This window comes from Pelophylax lessonae (assembly GCF_965119305.1).
Source record: "Pelophylax lessonae genome assembly, chromosome: 9".
In the NCBI taxonomy this organism is placed as follows: Eukaryota; Metazoa; Chordata; class Amphibia; order Anura; family Ranidae; genus Pelophylax; species Pelophylax lessonae.
The window spans coordinates 52,493,995-52,514,911 of NC_138776.1; the positions used below are offsets into that span (position 1 = coordinate 52,493,995).

The 20,917-nt window shown below is 47.7% G+C and overlaps 1 protein-coding gene across 1 annotated transcript in view; it reads left to right on the forward strand.

Annotated features, from left to right (window-relative positions):
- TDRD1 (tudor domain containing 1) overlaps positions 1-20,917 on the forward strand; it is a gene marked incomplete at both ends in the record, with an annotated part of 265,551 nt that overhangs the window by 206,141 nt on the left and 38,493 nt on the right. The window contains one exon of the mRNA XM_082268836.1: positions 15,742-16,770. Coding sequence (XP_082124962.1) covers positions 15,742-16,770 — 1,029 coding nt within the window. The remainder of the gene's footprint in view (positions 1-15,741; positions 16,771-20,917) is intronic.

A 20,917-nucleotide genomic window follows, 5' to 3' on the forward strand; every position in this document is an offset into this window, starting at 1 on the left:
GGTTAGAAAGGCTGGATTCATCTCTTATTCATGGATAGTGTAGGACCCACTGATAATGGGGTACTTTGACGCAGTAGTGGGCTTGAGCACGATATGGCCATATGGTGGGACCAAACCCCCATTTTTATTTATGGATTGTCTTCAGATTTGGTAGTTATTTCTTTTGCATTTGCGCGCTATTCTTTTTTAATATACATGTCTTTTGGTTCATAGCTGCAGCAGCTTTAGAAATACATGGGTATGCTCCCCCAAATTTTTTGCCTGTTTATTCTGCTACATATTTGTGGTAAAACAACATCCTAATAAGCATATGTTAATAGGTTTGCGCAAAAGTTATAGCCTCTACAAACTGGGAAATATATTTGTTACCCGCCATTGAAATCACAGATGGTGGTGGCCGTCGTCACTGTGATAATAGCAAACAATAGAACAACCCCCTGTTGTAGTTGGGACTTTCAAGGCAACCAAACATCAGAAAGTAATAAAAATCTTATTTTTTTTTTTTTTATCGTATAAAGGTAAAAATGTTCAGATAATACTATGAAATACATACAATTATACAGCGACCACATGTGCATGAGATATACAATAACATTTCTCATTTGCTCATTAAAGGGCACAGCTCCTGGTATTCATAACCATTGGGTTTTACTGCCCCCTACAGGAGTAGGACACCAGCAGAAAATAATTCTGACTACACCCATGAACAGTCCCAGGGGGCATACTTCCTCTCTCTGCTATAGCCACTCAGTTTTTTTTCTCTTGCTATTAAGGAGTAAGGACCTAGTTCCTTGCTGGGATCTTTGGTCCTGGAAAAATTTTTATACATTTTTTTAGATAGAAATTTTTCCTCCTGGATTTTTCCTGTGAGATCTAACATCAACTGCCGGACTGGGCGATGGGCTGGATATTCCATTCTAGATCCAGTGGTCAGCCCAGTCTGGCCAGCGAGCGTGCTCATACCTCAGCGACATAGCCCCACTGGATGGGAGATGGCCTGCGAGTTAAACGCCTCACGAGGTCGCATACGACCAGGTCTCGGCCCAATTTCGATGGAGAAGTGTTCTTTCTGGAGAAGTGCCCGCCTGGTTCCTGGTATGGTGAGTATCGGACCCCGGGTTCCCCTCCTTCCCACAGGCATCTCACCCCCCCCTCCTCCACATACGCTGGGGCTGTTTGGGTAGTGTGGCCCCTTTTCCTGGGGTGGAGGTAAGGCACTTACCAGCAATGGCGCATAGTCAATCAATGACTTAAATGGGTGATCGTTAGTGTGTGGAATATCCTGGTAACAAATCTCCAATAGATCCAACGCATTTCAGGTAAAATCCTTTCTACAGGGGTATAGTGCACTGAGTTATTTGGTATTCCAGCCTGTTGATCTAAATCCGTGTGCATTTAAACCAAGATCCAAAAAGGAAAAACAAAGAGAATGTGATTCCATTTGCTGCACCACACATGTTAACGTGGGGTTTGAATGGGTCACCGAGCCCTTTACAGTATCCCATGGAGGTCCTCACTGGAAAGTGGGCCAAAAAGTCCCGGTATCTCAATGGGGGATCTATCTATATCCTGGGGTGTATGAAAATGTATTTAGACTTGTTCTTTGAAATGTGCCAATAGGTACTAGTGAAAAATCTACCCGATCTCCGAGCACATATGTACCTATAAGGAAAACCTACAGCGTGATGGTAGATGTATATGATGGCGGTTTTCTATGTTAAGAAAAAAAAAAAAGTCCCAAACAGCGTATGTTGATTGGTTTGCAGAAAAGCTATAGCATCTACAAATTTTGGGATATATTTATTTTACTAGTAATGGCAGTGATCAGCGAATTATAGTGGCACTGCAATATTGGGAGGACAAATCGGACATCTAAGCGACACTGTTACATTTTAAGGACCAGTGACACTAATACCGTGATCAGTGCTAAAAAATATGCACTGTCACTGTACTAATAACACTGGCTGGAAAGTGGTTAACAGACGATCAAAGGGTTAACTGTACCTAGGTTGTGCCTGCTTACTGTGAAGGGGGTGTGTGCTTTGACTAGGGGAAGACAAAGATCCGTGTTCCTTTCTTAGCAGAAACACAGGATCAATGCCTTTCCTTCTGACACAACAACAGTCTGCTTTGTTTACATAGGGAGATTGTCATTCATTCTGTGTCCTGTGTAATCGGCAGGTGCCGACAGACATCTCCTTCCAGACCAGGAATTCTCAGATCATTCTAGCTATGTGATCTGGCGCAGAGCGGCCACCCTGCCGCTGTAAATTTCCGTTGGGCGGTCGTTAAATAGTAAATTATTGGAAGTGGTTGTAAAGGCAGAATGCATGATGGTAAAAAAGAGCGGACATACAGAAGACAATGCCCAAAAGCGCCATATACTATAGAGTATAGAGGTATAGATTGAGTAATTTTTCCAAAAAACGCACCCACAGAGTTCCAAGTAAAAAATATAAGTTTATTGAATCCAGGAACAAGGGAGTTTAAATGAACAAAAAAACCTTCCACCACACCACCATAGAAAATTTACTACGTAGTCGCTAAAAACATGCACACCACATGCATCCGCTGCAAAAATTCACCAATATAAATTATCTGAACCAATGAAGATTTATGGCATACAAGGAGCAAATTGAAATCCAGTTAATGAGCAAAGCAACACCATGGGACAGCAACAACAGATGAACTGTTTGCCGCCCTCATGTGCTCTGTGTTTAGACTGGAAGAAGGGCAAAACCGGTGGAGAGCAGTAGTGTCATGGATTAATGCCCACAAAAGTCTAACAAATCAATCAAAACAAGGGTTCAGACCAGCTTGGTAAAAATCAATGCTGATCATCTTGGACAATCGTATCAACTGCTAGCCCCAAATAATGGATATCGATGAAACATACTGAACTCACCAATATGCAATTGGAGAGCTAATATGAAAAAACCATGTGAAGTACTATAAACAGTCAATAAGGCAATAAGAAATATGGCACTTCACAGAATTGGAAAAATCCCACAAATAAACCTGTAATGGAAATAGGTTAGTGATCCCATGTGAAAGAACCAAATGACTTGAGTGATCGAATGGAGCCCTCACAACACTGATCACACAGCTGTGGTTGATAGGATTACATGGAAAGACATACTGATCAATGGAGCAAAAAGTCTCAAAATCTTAAGTTCCACCATGTATTAACAGTAGATGAAGTGACACAGTTTTGTGGTCCACAGATAATGTTAGGGGAATAGTTCCAGGGGCTCCAGAAACAGCCATGCACAGAAACAGCAAATGTAGATAAACAGTGCAGTGAAAAGATGATCACAGAAGCAGAAACCTCTTCGTATCGCCATTAGCAGCAGCATACAGATTAAAGAGCAGGGAGAGACAGTTGTGTTACATATCCACTGCTATGTAAGAGGGCACTGAGGGCTTGAAGTTCAGACAGCTCACGGTGGTAACTTAGACTGGTAGGGGTCCCAGAGGAAGCTGGGTGAAGCGTGAAAGGTAAGCAGCTGGCTCAGACTCGCACCAGACATGTGCAGTCACTGAGCCGCTAGACCGTTGTTGAACTCCTCCCTGTCACTGCCTTGATGCTATGCCAAGCAGATACACCAGGTCTTAGCCCCTGCTCTACAGTGCTACCGTGAACACATCCCAACGTTGCAGTCTATCCTGTCCAAATCCAGGGATAAGTGAGCCCAGCCTTACTGATACTGCCTGGCTGATGGAGCCGCACTGCACTGATAGCGTTCTGCCTTCCACCAGTTTTTCTAATTAAACTTTTCTAAACACTTCATAAGCACAGCTCCAGGTGAACAGCAGCAGGTGGGTGACCTTCCGCCAACGCATTTCGCTGACCAATCAGCTTTGTCAGGGCGTCAGTTTACTTTGAACTCTGTGGGTGCCTTTTTTTTTTGAAAAATTACTCAATCTATACCTCTATACTCTATAGTATATGGCACTTTTGGGCATTTTCTTCTGTATGTCCGCTCTTTTTCTATATATGCTTCTTTGCCATATGAGTATCACTCTGTTGACTTAATTTAGATTTTACAAGAGTGAGCAGGTATTACCAATCAATATAATTGTGAACACTAGCTTGTCTTTCCAGCAATTCTGTTTTTCTCTCCTCACCTTCCAGTATGGCCCAAACAGTGAGAGATGATGGGCTCCTTCCTACCGGAAACACAATTACAATTTGTTAAAAGGCCCCACCCTTCCCTCTGGCCCTCAGTTTAAATTGTGTTTCTTCCTGCAACAAAACTTTTGTTATGTTCACTAACCTGCAGACTCTCGGAGTCGAACGGTACCCCTGTGAGCCAGGTTCAGCAAAGGGCCTTCTGAAGAGCTGAGCTCTACCTGCCGCCTCCATAGGCTTCTCACGGGTCGTCCCCAGGTATACAGGCCGTCGGTCACCTGAGGTGTCCTTCCAGGCCTGTTCTCTGGCACCAGCAGCTCTCCTCCATAAAGGATTTTGCATTTCCTGCCGGACGGGCGCTTCAAGCCTCATCTTCAAACCGGAACTTCCGGTACAACGTCAGGACGTACGCACGCAACATGAAGAGGAAGAAAAATGTGGAGGAGATGCCGGAACCGCTTCCTAGCGGTAGAGCAGACACCAAGGCTGTCACAGCTCGGACAACTGCTGGGGAAATGAAGCCCTCCACGTCTCATCCTCCAGGGAAGGAGGAGGAGAGGCCGGTCCAGGTGTCCGTGGCTAAACCCAGGTTGGAACCGGGTAAGTGCGGACAACGTATCCTTTATGGGTTGTTCCCTTAAAGTCTGCTGGTACCGACTTAAATATGCCTTGAAATTGTCCCATTTCCCCCGACCTTAGTCGGTCCATGCTATGTCCTTTCTAATGGTTTTCAAATGTATTTGTTTTTTTGGGAAGAGTGATACTTATATTACTTTGTATCCTGTCTTCCAGAGTCCCTGAGCGGTTCATATGAGACCTCTACTGCTACCCCAACTTTATCAGGCTCTGTTACCTATAAGAAGTGTGGTAATTGTGGGGATAAGCTATCCAGTTCCTACACTAAGCTTTTCTGCCCTAAATGTATTTACAAGGTGGCAGGGAAAGAAGCTTCAGGGTTAATGAAAGATTTCCTTAAGACAGTACAGGAGGAAATGTTAACCACTAATAAAACTGTACGTTCTTCAGTAGGAACCCCAAGTACTATAGAACCAAAAGATCGTTCTTCAATGAAAGGTACCTCTTCAACAGAACGCTCTTTACCTAAGACAGGACTTTCAGGTCCTTTGCCATCTTCCCAAGGTATCCCTTAAGCACAAATTAGGGAAGAGATTAGGTTTTCACCAGAGGAGAACCGCTCAGATTCCCAAACCTGCTCAGAAGGTTAAGGGGACAGGGACTCCGATGCTCCAGATGAGGCAGAGCCATCTAAAAACCTATTTGGTTTGGAGAATATGCAGGGTCTCTTTCAGGCTATTTATACCTCAGAAGAGATTCCTGATTTGCCAAAAGAGACTTCAGCACAGGATAAGCTCTTCAAAGGACTAGGGAAAAGCCCTTCTAGAGTCTTATCTATCCACCATTCCCTGAAGGATTTAATCCTTAAACAATGGCAACTACCTGAGAACAGGTTAAATAAAGCAGGATCTTGGAAAAGAAGGTTTCCCTTTAAAGAGGAGGAAATATAATTTTTTTTTAAAAAAACAGGACTGGATGCCCCTTTAGCTCAAGTGACTAAAAGGTCAGACCTCTCCTTTGTGGATTCAGGTAACATTAAAGATGGCATGAACCGCAAAGCGGAGTCCTTGCTAAGGAAGGCTTGGGATGCCAATGCATCTGCTATGGCTCCTGTATTGGCTGCTTCTTGTGTAGCAAGAAATGCTTTCTTTTGGGTTGACAGACTGAGTAAAAAATTTTCTCAGACCCAAACTCTGGACGTACAAGATTCCCTTTCAGTAATTGGTAAGGCGGTGGCCTTCCTAGCAGATAATGAGGTCAGATCTGTGGTAGCCTCAGCCAAGACAGGTGCTCCCGTTAATTCCGCCAGAAGAGCTATCTGGCTAAAAGAATGGGAGGGGGACGTTACCTCAAAGTCCAAGCTCTGTGGTCTTCCCTTTGAGGGGTCCCTCATGTTTGGCTCTTGGTTGGATGAGGTCCTCACCAGATCCTCAGAAAAGGGGAAGAAATTTCCAGCCAAACCCAAAAAAGAGGTAAACAGGAATTTTTTTTTCGTGGCCCCATGGACCAAAGACAGCAAAGAAACAAAAGGGAACTTGCTAAAAATTGGACCTTTCGGAGGGGAAAACAAAGAAACAATTTGCTCCCCCCCCCCCCCCCCCTTCGGTTTCAACAGACAGCAAATGACTTAACAGTCAAAGTATGGGGCAGACTGACACAATTTCTTTCCAGCTGGGGAGAAATCTCAGCCTCCCCACATAATAAGAGGGGTACCCCCCTTAACAGTCCCAGTAGATCAAATTTTCCAGGGGTTTTACTCCCATGTGTTTGTAGTTCCAAAACCCTAGGGAAAGCATCTACTGATAATAAACTTAAAAGGGCTCAACAAATGTCTGCTTTACCAAAAATTTGCTATGGAGACTATTCAGTGAGAAAAAATTTACTGAAAAACGTCTTCATGACTACATTAGACCTCAAGAATGCTTACCTGCATGTCCCCATCCATCAGGAACATCAGTCCTTCCTAAGGTTTGCCATAGTGACAAAAGAGGGAACGACTCACTGGCAGTTCAGAGCCCTACCCTTTGGACATGCAGCCAGTCCAAGAATATTTACCAAAATCCTAGCGGAGGCAGTAGCACATCTACACATTCAATGGATAGCCTTGATCCCTTATTTGGACGACCTGCTGATTTTTGGCAAATCAGAGGCACAAGTGAAAGTTGACACCCAGCGGGTGATAAGTTCCCTTCAGAAACTGGGATGGCTTATAAACCTAGAAAAATCAGCCCTGGTGCCAGCACAGATAGTCTTTTCTGGGTTTCCAGGTGCACTCAGTGTCCCAGAAACAATTTCTTCCCACAGAGAAGAGGGAAAAGATAGTTTCTGCAGTCCTAACCCTAAAAGATGCTCAATACTGTCCCAGGAGAGAGATCTTGAAGGTTCTGGGACTTATGTCAGCCAGCATTCCAGCAGTTGTGTGGGCACAACTTCATGCAAGAGAGCTTCTTTTCTTCCATCTGTACTCTTGGGACAAAAAGATAGAATCTCTAGACGAATTAGTCAGTCTCACTCCACAGGTGCAGACATCCTTAGAGTGATGGTCCAATCGCAACAACTTGGGAGAAGGCAGACCTTGGGGTCAGTGGGATCCGTAAGGATTAACTCAGACGCCAGCAACAAGGGTTGGGAAACTCACTTGGAAGGGGCTCAAGCTCAGGGAGTTTGGAGCAAGAGAACAGCACAGGCCTCCTCCAACTTCAGAGAGTTGAAGGCGGTGGGGAAAGCCCTAAAAGCCTTTAAAGTACTTGTTCTATCAGACAACACCACAACTGTGGCCTATCTGAATCGATAAGGAGGGACCAGGTCAGGTCCCCTCCTTTCCCTGACCAAACACATCCTGGGATGGGCCGAAGGGAAAATTATTTCGCTAGTTGCCATTCACATCAAGGGAAAGAACTGGCAGGCAGGAGAGTGGAAACTGAGTCCCAAAGTCTTCCTGTCTCTGGTGGAAAGGTTCGGACAACCAGAAATAGATCTATTTGCCTCCGCTCGGAATAAAAAAGGGAAAAGATTTTTCTCTTACGTCCTCAGACAGTCGCCGCCCCCTTCCAATCCTCACCAATGGGTATTGACCTTTGCTCCGTAGGAGTAGCTAGGCAACAAGAATTGTTAATACAAAAGCTTTTAGCATAGACACACCCCTAGGGGCTGTCCCCTCAGTCAATACCTCCCTGCACCAGCATTCCCAACTCAGTTTGATCTTGCCTAGCTTAGGAGTTGCTGGCTTTCCTGTGCTGGGGCTCAGTCTCAGCCTTCTACCCTTTGATTTTATTTCAAGTATTTTTCTCTTTTCCTTACTAGCTGTTATTTTGTCAGCCTTAGTTTAGGGATCTTCAAATGAAGAATCGTCTTGCGGAGCTGGTCTCGGACTGGCCGCCCTGGATCCCAGGGCTGAGAGCCAGATGGATCCCCAGCCTGCCATCGAGCGTTCAGCTTAGGTTTTACCCTGGCACATTGAACGACCCATCCCTGTTCGCTGCAGGGATGCTGCCTGTGAGGTGGCTACCTCACTGGACGCCATGACTGCGGTCCACAAGCGTCCTGGCTCTGGCACTCCCTGTCTGCCTTGATAGCGGTTTGTCGCTGGAGACGGCTCCCCACGCCATCTGGTACGGTAAGCACCTTCTGTGTGGGGACCTTCTGTGTGGGTGTCAGTCTGTGGCTGTGTAGAACCCCCAATGTCTGTGTAACTGCGGGCTCCCTGTCATATCCCTGTGTAGCTGCACTGCCTGTGGGCTGCGAGGGGGGGCCATCCTCTGCTGTTTATTATGCTCTGGGTGCAGTTTTGTGTGCAGACATGTGTGTGTGCGGCGATCCGCCATTTTTTTCTTTGCCTGAATACTGTGACCGGCCCTGTCCCTGTGCAGCGCCGTGTTTTGGCGCCATTCGCCGCCATTTTGGCGGGCGGTACTGGTCCATGCACATGGCGGCGCCATTTTACTGTAGCCTTCTCCCCCAGCCGAGCGGCCATTTTGCCGGAGCCTTCATAGGCTATATCAGTCAGCCAGCATTGCATCACTTCCTCTTTCTCTGGGAACAGCGATCGGTGGCAGCAGTCTGGTGTGCTCTCTCCAGGTTTTTACCTTTTTGTCCTGTCATTCCTTGCTCAGTGCTATCTATCCCTGCGGGGTCAGTGCATACAGCAGTGTGCGGTGGGCTGCGCTCGCCGTGGTATTAAAGGGCCAGTACCTTTATTACTTTTCTGTACTGGGGCATGGATTCTCAGGATAGCAAGTTTCCCCCCGCCCTGGTGGGGGACCAGGGGGCTGCTGCACCCCCCGAGGGGGCCGATCTGACCGCTATAGTGGCTTCCTTAGTGTCGCAGATGCTGATGGCTGAACGATCCGCAAAAAGGGCCAGGGTGTCCGTTTCCTCTGATTCAGAGGGCGATGTGGCTGCTGTGGCTGGCGTACCCTTCTCGGGGTCCCGCTCATCTTTGGACCTTCTGGGGTCCGAGGGGGAGGCAGAGGTGGAGGGGGTTGATGTTTCTCCCCCTGGCTCGCCTGAAGAGCTTGCACTCATGAATGAGCTGATTGCTTCCATAAAGGATACCTTGCACCTGGAGGATGAGCCTACTCCTCCTGCTAGGGTGTCCTCTTTTGGGACACAGAGGGCTCGCAAATCAGCGCAGGTTTTTCCCTGCCCTGCTGAATTTCACCATACGGTTAATGAACATTGGCGCAATTTAAAGAAGCCTTTTATTGTGCCGAATAAGTTTAAACTACTTTATCCGTTTGCGCCTTCCACCGACGAGCGTTGGTGTGTGGCGCCTCAGGTGGATCACGCGGTTGCCATTTTGAACAAAGCTACTGCGTTGCCTTCTGAGGATACCCCGGTTTTCCGGGATCCTACGGACAGGAGAAGAGTCTCTTGCCCGTCATGCCTATATGGTGGCTGGTTCTATGCTGAAGCCTATTTTTGCTTCCATTATGGCGGCACAGGCTGTTGCTGATTGTACAAAGATGCTCAGGCGCACCTTGGTGGCTGATTCAGCTTCACCTACCACGTTGGCTATGGTGGACCAGATCCATCAGGGTGTCATGTACTTGTGCGATGCGGACTTGAATTTAGCTCCCTTGGCTGCGCGCCTGTCCAGCGTGGCGATACCGAATCGTCGTCTGATTTGGCTGAAGAATTGGTCGGTCGACCAATCTTCTCGCAAGACACTGGCGGATTTTCCCTACGCGGGATCTCGCCTTTTTGGCGAGGCTTTGGATACCCTGATAAAAGGGGTTACGGGGGGCAAGAATACTCTCCTGCCCCAGTCTCACAAGCTTAAGTCTTTCCGTGGTAAACGGAATTCCTCGTCTAGGCCCTCTCAGGGGTCCTTTCGTGCCTTTCGGTCGCAGTCCAAGGGCAAGCCCTTCAAAGGCCAAGGCTCCCAGAAGAAGCCGTGGGCGGGGAAGCAGAAGTCCGGCCAGTCCGGTTCAACTTCCCATACCACTTCCGCCTGAAGGGGCGCCCTCACCCGTTTCTGGGGTGGGGGGACGTCTGCGCGGTTTCCTACAACCTTGGCTGGCCCGCATTCGGGACAGATGGGTTCAGGAAATCGTTCGATCTGGTTACAAGATCGAATTTCTCTCTCGGCCGGCGGGCAGATTTTTTCCCTCAAATCTTCAGCTGTCTCCGGAGCGCTTGCAGGATCTGCACCTGGCGGTGCGGGACCTGCGGGCCCAGGGGGTGGTGGTCCCGGTGCCTCATCGGGGCAGATTTCGGGGGTTTTACTCCAATCTGTTCACTGTGCCCAGAAAGGAGGGCAAGGTGCGTCCGATTCTGGACTTGAAGGCTCTGAACCGCTTTGTGCGGGTTCGCAAGTTCCGCATGGAATCCCTGCGCTCAGTGGTGGCTGGGGGAAATTCATGGCCTCCATCGATCTGAAGGATGCGTACCTACACATCCCCATTTTCGAGGGTCACCAGAGGTACCTTCGATTCGCCATTGCGGAGGATCACTACCAATTCGTGGCGTTACCTTTCGGTCTCGCTTCGGCTCCGCGGGTTTTTACCAAAGTGCTGGCGCCGGTTCTGGCCCTGTTGCGAGCACAGGGCATTGCTGTCTTGGGGTATCTGGACGATATCCTGATAAGGTCAAACGCCAGTCAGAGCCTGGTGACCGACCTGTCCACCACGATGCGAACAGGAGTTCGGTTGGACTATAAATGTTCCGAAGTAGACTCTGTGTCCTTCGGTTCGTCTCCCCTACCTGGGAATGATTCTGGACTCTGTCCAAGCTTAGGTCTTCCTGCCGGAGGACAAGCTTCGGACTCTTCAGGACGAGGTCAGGTCCCTCAGGGACAACCGGCACTCATCTCTCCGGACATGCATGAGATGTCTAGGTTTGATGGTCTCGTCTTTCGAGGCGATCCCCTTTGCCCAGTTTCACACGCGGGGTCTCCAAACGGAGATTCTTGCCAAGTGGGACGGGCGGCCGCAATCCCTGGATCCGCGGATCTCGTTGAGCCACAGCACCAGAAGGGATCTTCTGTGGTGGCTCCAGTCCCCGGCGGTGTCGGGGGGCAAGTCTTTTCGTCCATTATCGTGGACGGTGCTCACCACGGATGCCAGCCTGTCGGGCTGGGGTGGTGTTCTGGGCGTTCTGTCCGCCCAGGGAACTTGGTCGGGGGAGGAGTCCTCCCTTCCGATCAACATTCTGGAATTGAGGGCGATAAAGCTTTGCCTTCTGAGATGGACGGACCGGCTTCGGGGCCGTCCAGTTTGGGTTCAGACAGACAATGCCACCGCGGTGGCCTACATCAACCACCAAGGGGGCACCAGGAGTGCCCGAGCGGCTCGGGAAGTAGCCGACATTCTGTCTTTGGCCGAGACGCACGTCCCGGCGATAACGGCAGTTCACATTCCGGGGGTGGAGAACTGATAGGCGGATTATCTGAGTCGCCAGACCCTGGACCAGGGAGAATGGTCCCTTCACCCGGATGTCTTCCAGATGTTGTGCGCGAAGTGGGGTTCCCCGGATGTGGACCTGTTCGCGTCTCGTCTGAACAACAAGGTGGAAAGGTTCGTGGCAAGGACGCGCGACCCTCGGGCAGACGCCTCGGACGCGTTAGTGGCGCCCTGGCATCAGTATCGTCTGATGTATGCCTTTCCACCGATTCAACTACTGTCCAGGCTTCTTCGCAGGTTAGCCTCGGAACCGCACACAGTGATTCTGGTGGCACCTGACTGGCCTCGCCGGTCTTGGTACGCAGACCTCGTAAATCTGGCAGTCGACGCTCCATGGCGTCTGCCGCTTCGAGAAGACCTCCTGTCTCAAGGGCCGATATTCCATCCTGCTTTACAGTCGCTGGCTTTAACGGCCTGGCTGTTGAAAGCCAGGTCCTGAAGGATAGGGGTCTCTCCCCTGAGGTCATTCCCACTTTGATCAAGGCTAGAAAAGCCTCTTTGGGGAAGATTTACTACCGTACTTGGAAAGCGTATTTTGCCTGGTGTGAGTCCAGGGGGTATTCCCCTCGCTCATACTCGGTGTCGAGAGTGTTGGCTTTCCTTCAAACGGGAGTGAACCAGCGTTTGGCGTTGGCCACGATTAAGGGTCAGATTTCTGCGCTGGCCGTTCTCTTTCAACGCCCTGTGGCGTTTAATTCATTGGTTAGCACCTTTGTTCAGGGGGTGCGACATTTGGACCCTCCTAGGAGGGAACCTTTACCTCCATGGGACTTGAACTTGATTCTGTCCGTGTTGCAACAGGCTCCCTTTGAAAAGATCAGGGAGATCTCGTTGTCTCTGTTATCCAAGAAGGTTGCCTTCTTGGTGGCGATCACTTCGGCTCGCAGGGTGTCGGAGCTGGCGGCTTTGTCCTGCAACTCTCCCTACCTGGTGGTCCACAAGGATAAGGTGGTCCTGCGGCCTAACCCATCTTTTCTTCTGAAAAGGATCTCGGAATTTCACCTAAATGAAGACCTTGTCTTGCCTTCGCTGTGCGCGAAGCCTAAGCATCCGAAGGAGGTTGCCTTACATTCCTTGGATGTTGTCCGGGCGATCAGGGTTTACCTGTCGTCCACTAAATCTTTTCGCAAGTCGGATTCCCTCTTTGTCCTTCCTGAGGGACCTCGGAAGGGCATGGCGGCGTTGGCTGCGACCATCGCCAAATGGATCAGACAGATCATTGAACAAGCATATGCCTTGAAGGGGAAGGTTCCTCCCTTCCCTGTGAAGGCGCACTCTACCAGGTCTTTGAGCACGTCTTGGGCTTACCGTCTTCAGGCTTCCGTGGCCCAGATGTGTAAGGCGGCGACTTGGTCGTCCGTTCACACCTTCTCAAAATTCTATAAGGTGGATGTTCAGGCATCGGCTGATGCCTCCTTTGGCCGTATAGTTCTCAGTGCGGCAGTTTCTTAGGGACCCTTGTTTTTGTGGGCCCTTGCTTATTGGGGTGTTTTACCCCTGGGTTACTTGTTTTCCTTGGCTGTTGCTCCTGTTGAGCACGTTTTTCCTGTTGCCCAGTTGGTTCTCTTACTGTGGTAAGGTTCCTTTCTCTGATGCGTTGCCTTTCTACGGTTGCGTCTCCCACCCCTCATGTCTACACTGCTTTGGGACGTCTCATTGGTGAGGACTTGGAAGGGGGCGGCAACTGTCGGAGGACGTAAGAGAAAACGGAATTTTTGTAAAATCTTACCGTAAAATTCCTTTCTCTGAGTCCTCCGACAGTCGCTGCCCCCGCCCCTCTTTTGGGGTTTTTGTGTACTCTTACTGCTATGCTACCAAACTGAGTTGGGAATGCTGGTGCAGGGAGGTATTGACTGAGGGGACAGCCCCTAGGGGTGTGTCTATGCTAAAAGCTTTTGTATTAACAATTCTTGTTGCCTAGCTACTACTACGGAGCAAAGGTCAATACCCATTGGTGAGGACTTGGAAGGGGGCGGCGACTGTCGGAGGACTCAGAGAAAGGAATTTTATGGTAAGATTTTACAAAAATTCAGTTTTCTCCCTCACCCGGTCAGAAGGGAGCATGGGCTTGGATGCTCTAGCCCAGCCATGGCGGTTCAACCTAGCCTATGCCTTCCCTCCTCTGATGCTAATCCCCAGAGTTTTGCAGAAACTGAGCAGATCCCAGAATCTGAAGTTGATTCTAATTGCTCCTTGGTGGCCTAAAAGGCCTTGGTTTATCATTCTGAAAGCCATGTCAGTAGCTTGCCCCTGGCAACTTTCAATTTCCCCAGACTTACTGTCTCAGGGACCAATACTGTGTCAGAATCTGGAATTTTCCGGCTAACAGCTTGGTTACTGAGCGCCAACTCCTTAGGTCTAAGGGATGCTCAGAAAGAGTGGTAGATACTCTTTTACTGAGCAGAAAAACAGTTACTAGAAAAATATATCTGAAAGTATGGAAAAAATTTTGTTCCTGGCATAGGCAAAAGGAATTTGCCTCTACCTCCTATTCCAAAAATTCTAAATTTTTTACAAGATGGAGTAGATAAGGGTGTGGCAGTTAACACCCTAGGGTACAAGTAGCTGCTCTTTCAGTATTTTTGGACACTAGTCTGGCAAAAGAGCCGTTAGTCAAAAGATTTTTGTTAGCTAGAAACAGGGTTACCTCTATTATTAAGGACAGGTTCCCTCCTTGGGACCTGACCAGGGTCCTAGAGGCTTTATCTAAGAAACCTTTTGAACCTTTAAAGGAATTCTCCCTTAAATTTTTGTCTTTAAAATTGGCCTTCCTGCTAGCCATTACAATAGCAAGAAGAGTAGGTGATCTGCAAGCACTTTCCATAAAAGAACCTTTTTTGGTAGTTTTCCCAGATAGGATTGTCCTAAAACCGGATCCTCTGTAAAACCGGATCCTCTGTATTTACCTAAAGTAGCATCCTCTTTTCATAGGACTCAGGAGATAAATCTACCTTCCTTTTGTGATAAACCAAAAAATAAGAAGGAAGGAGAATTCCACTGTGTTGATGTGAGAAGAGCTCTTCTCACTTAGACAGAACAAAATCCTTCAGGAGATCAAATCATCTCCTAGTCCTTCATTCTGGGCTCAGAAAGGGTTTGCAGGCTTCTAAGCCTTCAATATCTAGATGGATTAGGCAGGCAATTACCACCTCTTATGAGTCATCAGGTGTTCCTGCCCCAGCTAAAGTCAAAGCACACTCAACAAGAGCCCTTGCTACATCCTGGGCCGAGAAGGCTGGAGCATCATGGGAACAGATCCGCTGTGCAGCCACCTGGTCCAGTCATGACACCTTCCTGAAGCATTATCGTGTTGAAATACTGTCCCAACAAGACCTAGCATTTGGCTGAAAGGTCTTACAGGCAGTGGTCCTACCCTAAGGTAGGCCTACAAGGATCTCCATTATCCTTTCACTGTTTGGGCCGTCCTGGAAGGCGAGGAGAGAAAACCTAGTGTTAGTTTAACGGTAACGGTCTTTCTTCCGAGCCTTCCAGAACGGCCTACCCGCCCTTGTTAAAAGGGTTTATGGTAATATCAATAAACTTAGGTGGTAAGTACCTATAGAATTATGAAGAACACAATCTTCGGAAATGGTTGTGGAAGATACTTTTTTTATAACCAGGGCCAGAGGGAAGGGTGGGGCCTTTTAACAAATTGTAACTGACTGTGTTTCCGGTAGGGAGGAGCCTATCATCTCTCACTGTTTGGGCCGTCCTGGGAGGCTCGGAAGAAAGACCGTTACCGGTAAACTAACGGTAAGTTTTCCCTTTGATGGTAAAAAAAAAAGCTGAGTTCAGCTGCCCCTGAGCTCCCGCTTATATTCACCTGAGCCCAATTCCAAACCGGCGATGTGCACAACAACCGGAACTCTCACTTCTCATTGGCTTCCACTGCTCTCAATCACAGCCAGTTAGGAGGTGGCTCAGGAGTAAACCAGCACAAATTTCCACCATAGGAAGCAGCTATAGTCTGCACTCATCATGAGGGCTTGGGAGCACTGGTGGGGTACCCGAGAAGGAGCAGATCAGGGCTGCTTTGTGGAAAACCATTACACAGAGAAGGTAAATATAACATGTTATAAAAAAAACAAAGCTTAACAATTAATAGTTTTTATTTTTATCTTTTTTTTTAAGGTGTGAAGCCTCTCAGCGAAAAGTGGGATCTAATAGCTGCTAAAAAATTTCAGGACTTTGTTGTTGGAATAAAGTTGCTTGCTAAAGCAGTTTCCAGAAAGGAAAATGGCTACATTGTCGAGTTGGTGGTGAGTGAGAACGGTAAAGCCGTAACTGATGTTCTCCTCGCTGAGAAAGTTGCTCTACCTGATGATTCGAAAACGGACAACACTGATGTGGGGACTGGCCCAGGCTCGACAGCTAAGAAGACAGATGAAGGTAGCAGCCAGGTTTGCTCGAATAAGGAACCCAATCTATCCAAGGAGATAAAAGCATCTCCCGTTCAGGATTTTCCTGCAAAGGAACAAACAAGCCTATCCCACAGAGATGCATTTTCTTCTCTTCCTGTCCAGCTGAACTCTACTACAGTTGAAGAAATCAGCTCTGCTAAGGCTGCAACAATCACTCCTCATAAAGAATCAGTTTCCCATAACTCCACTACACCCCCTTCTGGAGTAAACCAGTTTGGTAATGCTGCACCATTGCTTCGTAAAGAATTCAATGCTGGTTACTCTTCAACATCCTATCAGAGAAAATTTAACACTGATGCTAAAAGTGCAAACTCTGTAAATGGCAGGCCTGCTCACAGAAGATCAGCTTCTTTTAATTTTGAACCATCAAGTCAAAGAGAGTTCAACTCTGCTAAGTCTACTATACGATCACCAAGTAGGCTGGTGTCCACCCATACTGCTTGTTCTCCTTTGAAGAATGGGTTGGTTTCAGTTAAGCAATCTCCATCTTCGCCACAAGTGTTGAAGTCCACAAGGGTCAGTCCTTCTGAGTTTGGTTCTGCAAGTTCTCTACACAATGGAGAACTGCCATCTAAGCAATCTTTTCAGAAAGAACTGTCTTCCGGGGATTCAACCCGAAGAGATTTGCAATCATCTGAATGTCGTCCTGCCAACCAACAAGCACCGTCTGTATGTCAGAATCAGCCCAGTCCCCCCCATTTACTAAAAGAGCAGTCATCAGCCCTTTTGGAGGCTAGAGGTAAATATACACATATGTGTAAGATGGTGTTAAGTTATCAGTGTTTGTTTTACTTATATTACATTGTGTACAGTGCAGGTACAAGGTCTATTTAGCACCCAAGGTGAAAATGCCAAAGTGCACCCCTTTCCCATGAGCCTTAAACTACATAGGTTGCAGGTCTTGCCCTTCTTTGTGGAAGTGCCCAAGATGGCTGCCTTTTCTGCCTACCCTTTGGCCAGACCTGACCTACCCTTCAAGAATTCAGAATTGCTGATCACCTTATCGAATGTAACCCAGTGCTGTGTATACTTTTAAATGTATATACTTCTACCCATTTACATGAGTTGACTGTTTTTCAGTCTTGCTAATTTGGGCCGATGAACTTTGTTTTGTTCTTATAAATATACCATTAAAAAGGGTTTTGTTAGAATTGTTCAATAAGTGTAAAAAATATCTGGTAATCTCGGCAGATTTTTTGTAAGCGGATAACTTCCTGTGCTCTTTGCCTGTGCTACACTGTTTTCAGTTGTTCCAAGATGTCAACTTGCATTTGGACTAGATTACTTGCATCCCATGTTATGGTGAGATCAACAAGGAAAATCCCCCCTTAAGGGAACAGGACTTTTTAGGCCAAAAGCAACACCACAAATGTTAATTAAAAATAATAAAGCACATTAAAATCAACATGATGATATATACATGTAACACAATAATGGAATATAAAAACTTGTCATAATCACAAAAGAATGGTAGAGCATAGGTTTCCAGTAGACACCCGACACCCTATGCGTTACGGGAATACCCTTCGTCAGGGGTGTGAGCATGGGAACTCAATATGCATACATAACTTTTCTGTAATAGAGAATACACAGGTAATAGAGATTGTAACAAAATAACATATACATTTATTTGAAGAGGCATTACATCTAAAACAAAATCATAACAACCACGTTAAACTGAACACGTACCATGAATAGGATGGCTGACCATGACAGGGTGGAGTAAGGATCCAGAAGATGAATGGATAAAATGACAGACCAGGATAGAACGTCAAGAATGAAGATGAAGAGGTGGCCTAAAATATGTCTCCGACACAGGTCCCTGAGGAGCCCATGTGGTGATCAAATAAAAATAAGAAAAAATGTTGGTTACAATAATCACCAAGGAAAAAGCCTCCAGATACAAAGAAAGAGGTGGGGAGGGAGGGGTTATGTTATGGGTGTTGAAAATAATCGATGCATTGCGATGCGGCCTTAAATGATTAGAATACGATGCTGAGGAACGGCCGCATCTATGCATGGATGACGTCATCCCGTCCATGGTATGGTGAGTAAATGAAGCCCCCCATATCCCTTGGTCTTGGGAAAGGGGGGGGGATGTGGGCTCACTCCTATGAATGATAGGACCTGGTACTTACAAAAAGATCCTCCTGGCCTGTCAGGATACCTGGCCCTGTGCCCTGCCCTTATTGCATTTCTCACCTGGGGGGCGCTATTGCTGCGGCGTCTGGCGTCCCTTGGAGGGGGTAAAATGGTACTTGTTTCGATCTTGTTGTAGATCCTCTGTGGCCTCCAATTTTTGGTCCCCTGACCACATGGCCAGCCGTTCGGGGCCTCCATATTTAGTGTGGGCATATGGAGAATTTCTCCCCTTTGACCTGCACTGTGCAGCCATTTTCCCTGTGCTTCCCATTGACTTGCATTGGCAGCCATTTCTGTGTATCCCTATTGAGCTACACAGGCAGCATGCCTTTCACATTCTACCCAGGCTTATGTCATATCCTGTAACTTTAATTTTCACTTTGCTGCTGAACAGATCGGCTCTGGAGGTTTCTCAGAGAGGTGGTAAAGTATTGGGGTCTCTGTGGGCATATCCTTGCACACTCTATCTGCATATATTTAAGGGGACTCCGCATTCCGCGGTGAACGGCGGTGGGGACCGCGCTCAGCGCTCTTAAAGAGACAATACACCTGTTTTTTATTTTGAACTAATATTGAGTTCCAAGCAGTGGTTTCACCCTCAGACCCCCCTTAGTGCGACTACCCAACCTTCCAGATCGCAGTCGTTGACCTTCCAGGTCGCAGTCGCTGGCCGCAATTTCAGTAGCACTGGAAAGCCTGGCGACCAAGGTCAATTTTGTGATGAAAAAGGTTAATAGCCGAAAACGGACGCTGCCTTCACCATCATTGGTGGGGTCCTCTGATTCAAAGGCTGATTTGGTCTCCACGGACACCCCCGTCCTCGAGGGATCGCTGTCCTCGCAATCGGATGGTGAGAAGGACCTGTCCTCTTCAGCTGCAGTGCGGGAACGCGCTATGGTGGAAGCCCTGATTTTTCCAATAAGGGAAACTTTAAAAATGGCAGCTGAGCCCAAACCGACACGGCCGTCTTTTGGCTCCCGCAAAACCCAAAAATCGGGCAAGGTTTTCCCTTGTCCCTAGAATTTTCATGATGTTAATGAACAATGGCGGTGCATCAAGCATGTGCTAGTAGTGCCTAAGCGCTTTAAACGCTGTTATCCCTTTGCAGAGATGGTTTAGAACCATTGGACGGTGCCACATAGGGTGGATCACCCTGTATCCAGGTTGAACAAATCTACTATAGTGCCTGTGGACGATTTCCCGGTGTTTTTTTTTTTTTCTTTTCTGGTATCAGAGATGGTTACAGAATGGGTAAGGGTTACCTAAATGCTGATTTAGTTTTCCTGGAGTTGATGAAACTTATGGACCAGATGGCCTAGACCCTGGTGTTCCTGTGTGATGCGTCCTTGGATACATCTCCCCTGTTGTCCAGAGTTTCGGCTGTGGGCATTGCCATAAGACGCATGGTTTGGCTAAAGAGCTGGTCGGCAGACCATGCTTCTAAGAAGGCCTTAACGAATCTCCCTTTCCTGGGAGAGGGATTATTTGGCGACTCGCTGGATGAGTTGATCAAAGGACTAACTGGTAGGAAGAGTACTCTTCTTCCTCAATCCTCTAAAGTTAAGGCACCCCGTAGTAAACGGTAGCCTCCTTTCACTGCTCATAGACGTTTTTTTCGTGCCTCGGGCGCAAGAAATAGGTAAGCCATTCAGGGCTTACGGAGGGGCTAAAAAGCCATGGTCAGGCAAGACCAAGACCAGCCAGTCCGGTTCTGCAAACAAGTCCTCTTCAGCATGAAGAGTTTCTGGGGTGGGGGGATGTCTGCGCTTTTTTCAGGAACCCTGGACTTCCTTTATTCAAAACAAATGGGTTCACAAACTGATTAGTTCCGGGTACAAGTTCGAATTTCGGTCCCGGCCGGCAGACAGGTTCTCCGAGGTTGGTCTCCGGGGGCGCAGTGCGGGATCTCCTTGCTCAAGGAGTGATTGTGACGGTTCCTCCGCACAAGGGTTTTATCCAAACCTGTTCACGGTGCCCAGAAAAGAGGGCAAGGTGGGTCCAATCCTCGACCTCAAGGCTCTTAACCGCTATGTGCGAGTGCAGAAGTTTTGAATGGAATCCAGTAGATCGGTGGTAACGTCTTTAAATCAGGGATTTTCTTGTTTCCATCTATATCAAAGATGCGTATCTACACATCCCCATCTACACATCCCCATCTACAGGGGACACCAGCGATTTCTCTGCTTTGCAGGGACAGAGGATCGTTTTCAATTTATGGCATTACTCTCTCTCTCCTCCACTCGCAGAGTCTTTACCAAGGTCCTGCCTCGGTATTGGCTTTGTTGTGCCAAAAAGGGATTGCGATCCTGGGATATCTGGACGATCTCCTATTGAGAGCGGACTCTCACTCGGCTCTGTTGGGCGACTTGTTGATTACAGTTTAGACCCTTCAGGAATTCGGGTGGACTATCGATTTAAAAAAATTGCTCTGATGCCTTCAGTGAGGTTGGATTATCCGGGGCTGACTCTAGATTCCGCCTTGGCGAGGGTCTTTCTTCCTCAGGAAAAACTTTAGAAGTTGCAGGGTGCGATCCGGTTGCTGTTGGAAATCGATCTGTCCTCACTACGGAATTGCACGAGAGCTCTGGGTCTGATGGTATCAACCTTCAAGGAGGTTCCGTTTTCTCGGTCTCACTCGAGACCTCTACAAAAGGAGATTCTTGCCAAATGGAACAGGGATCCACAGTCTTTAGACAAAATGATACGCTTGAGCCAACTCACGAGGTCTGCTCTATCCTGGTGCA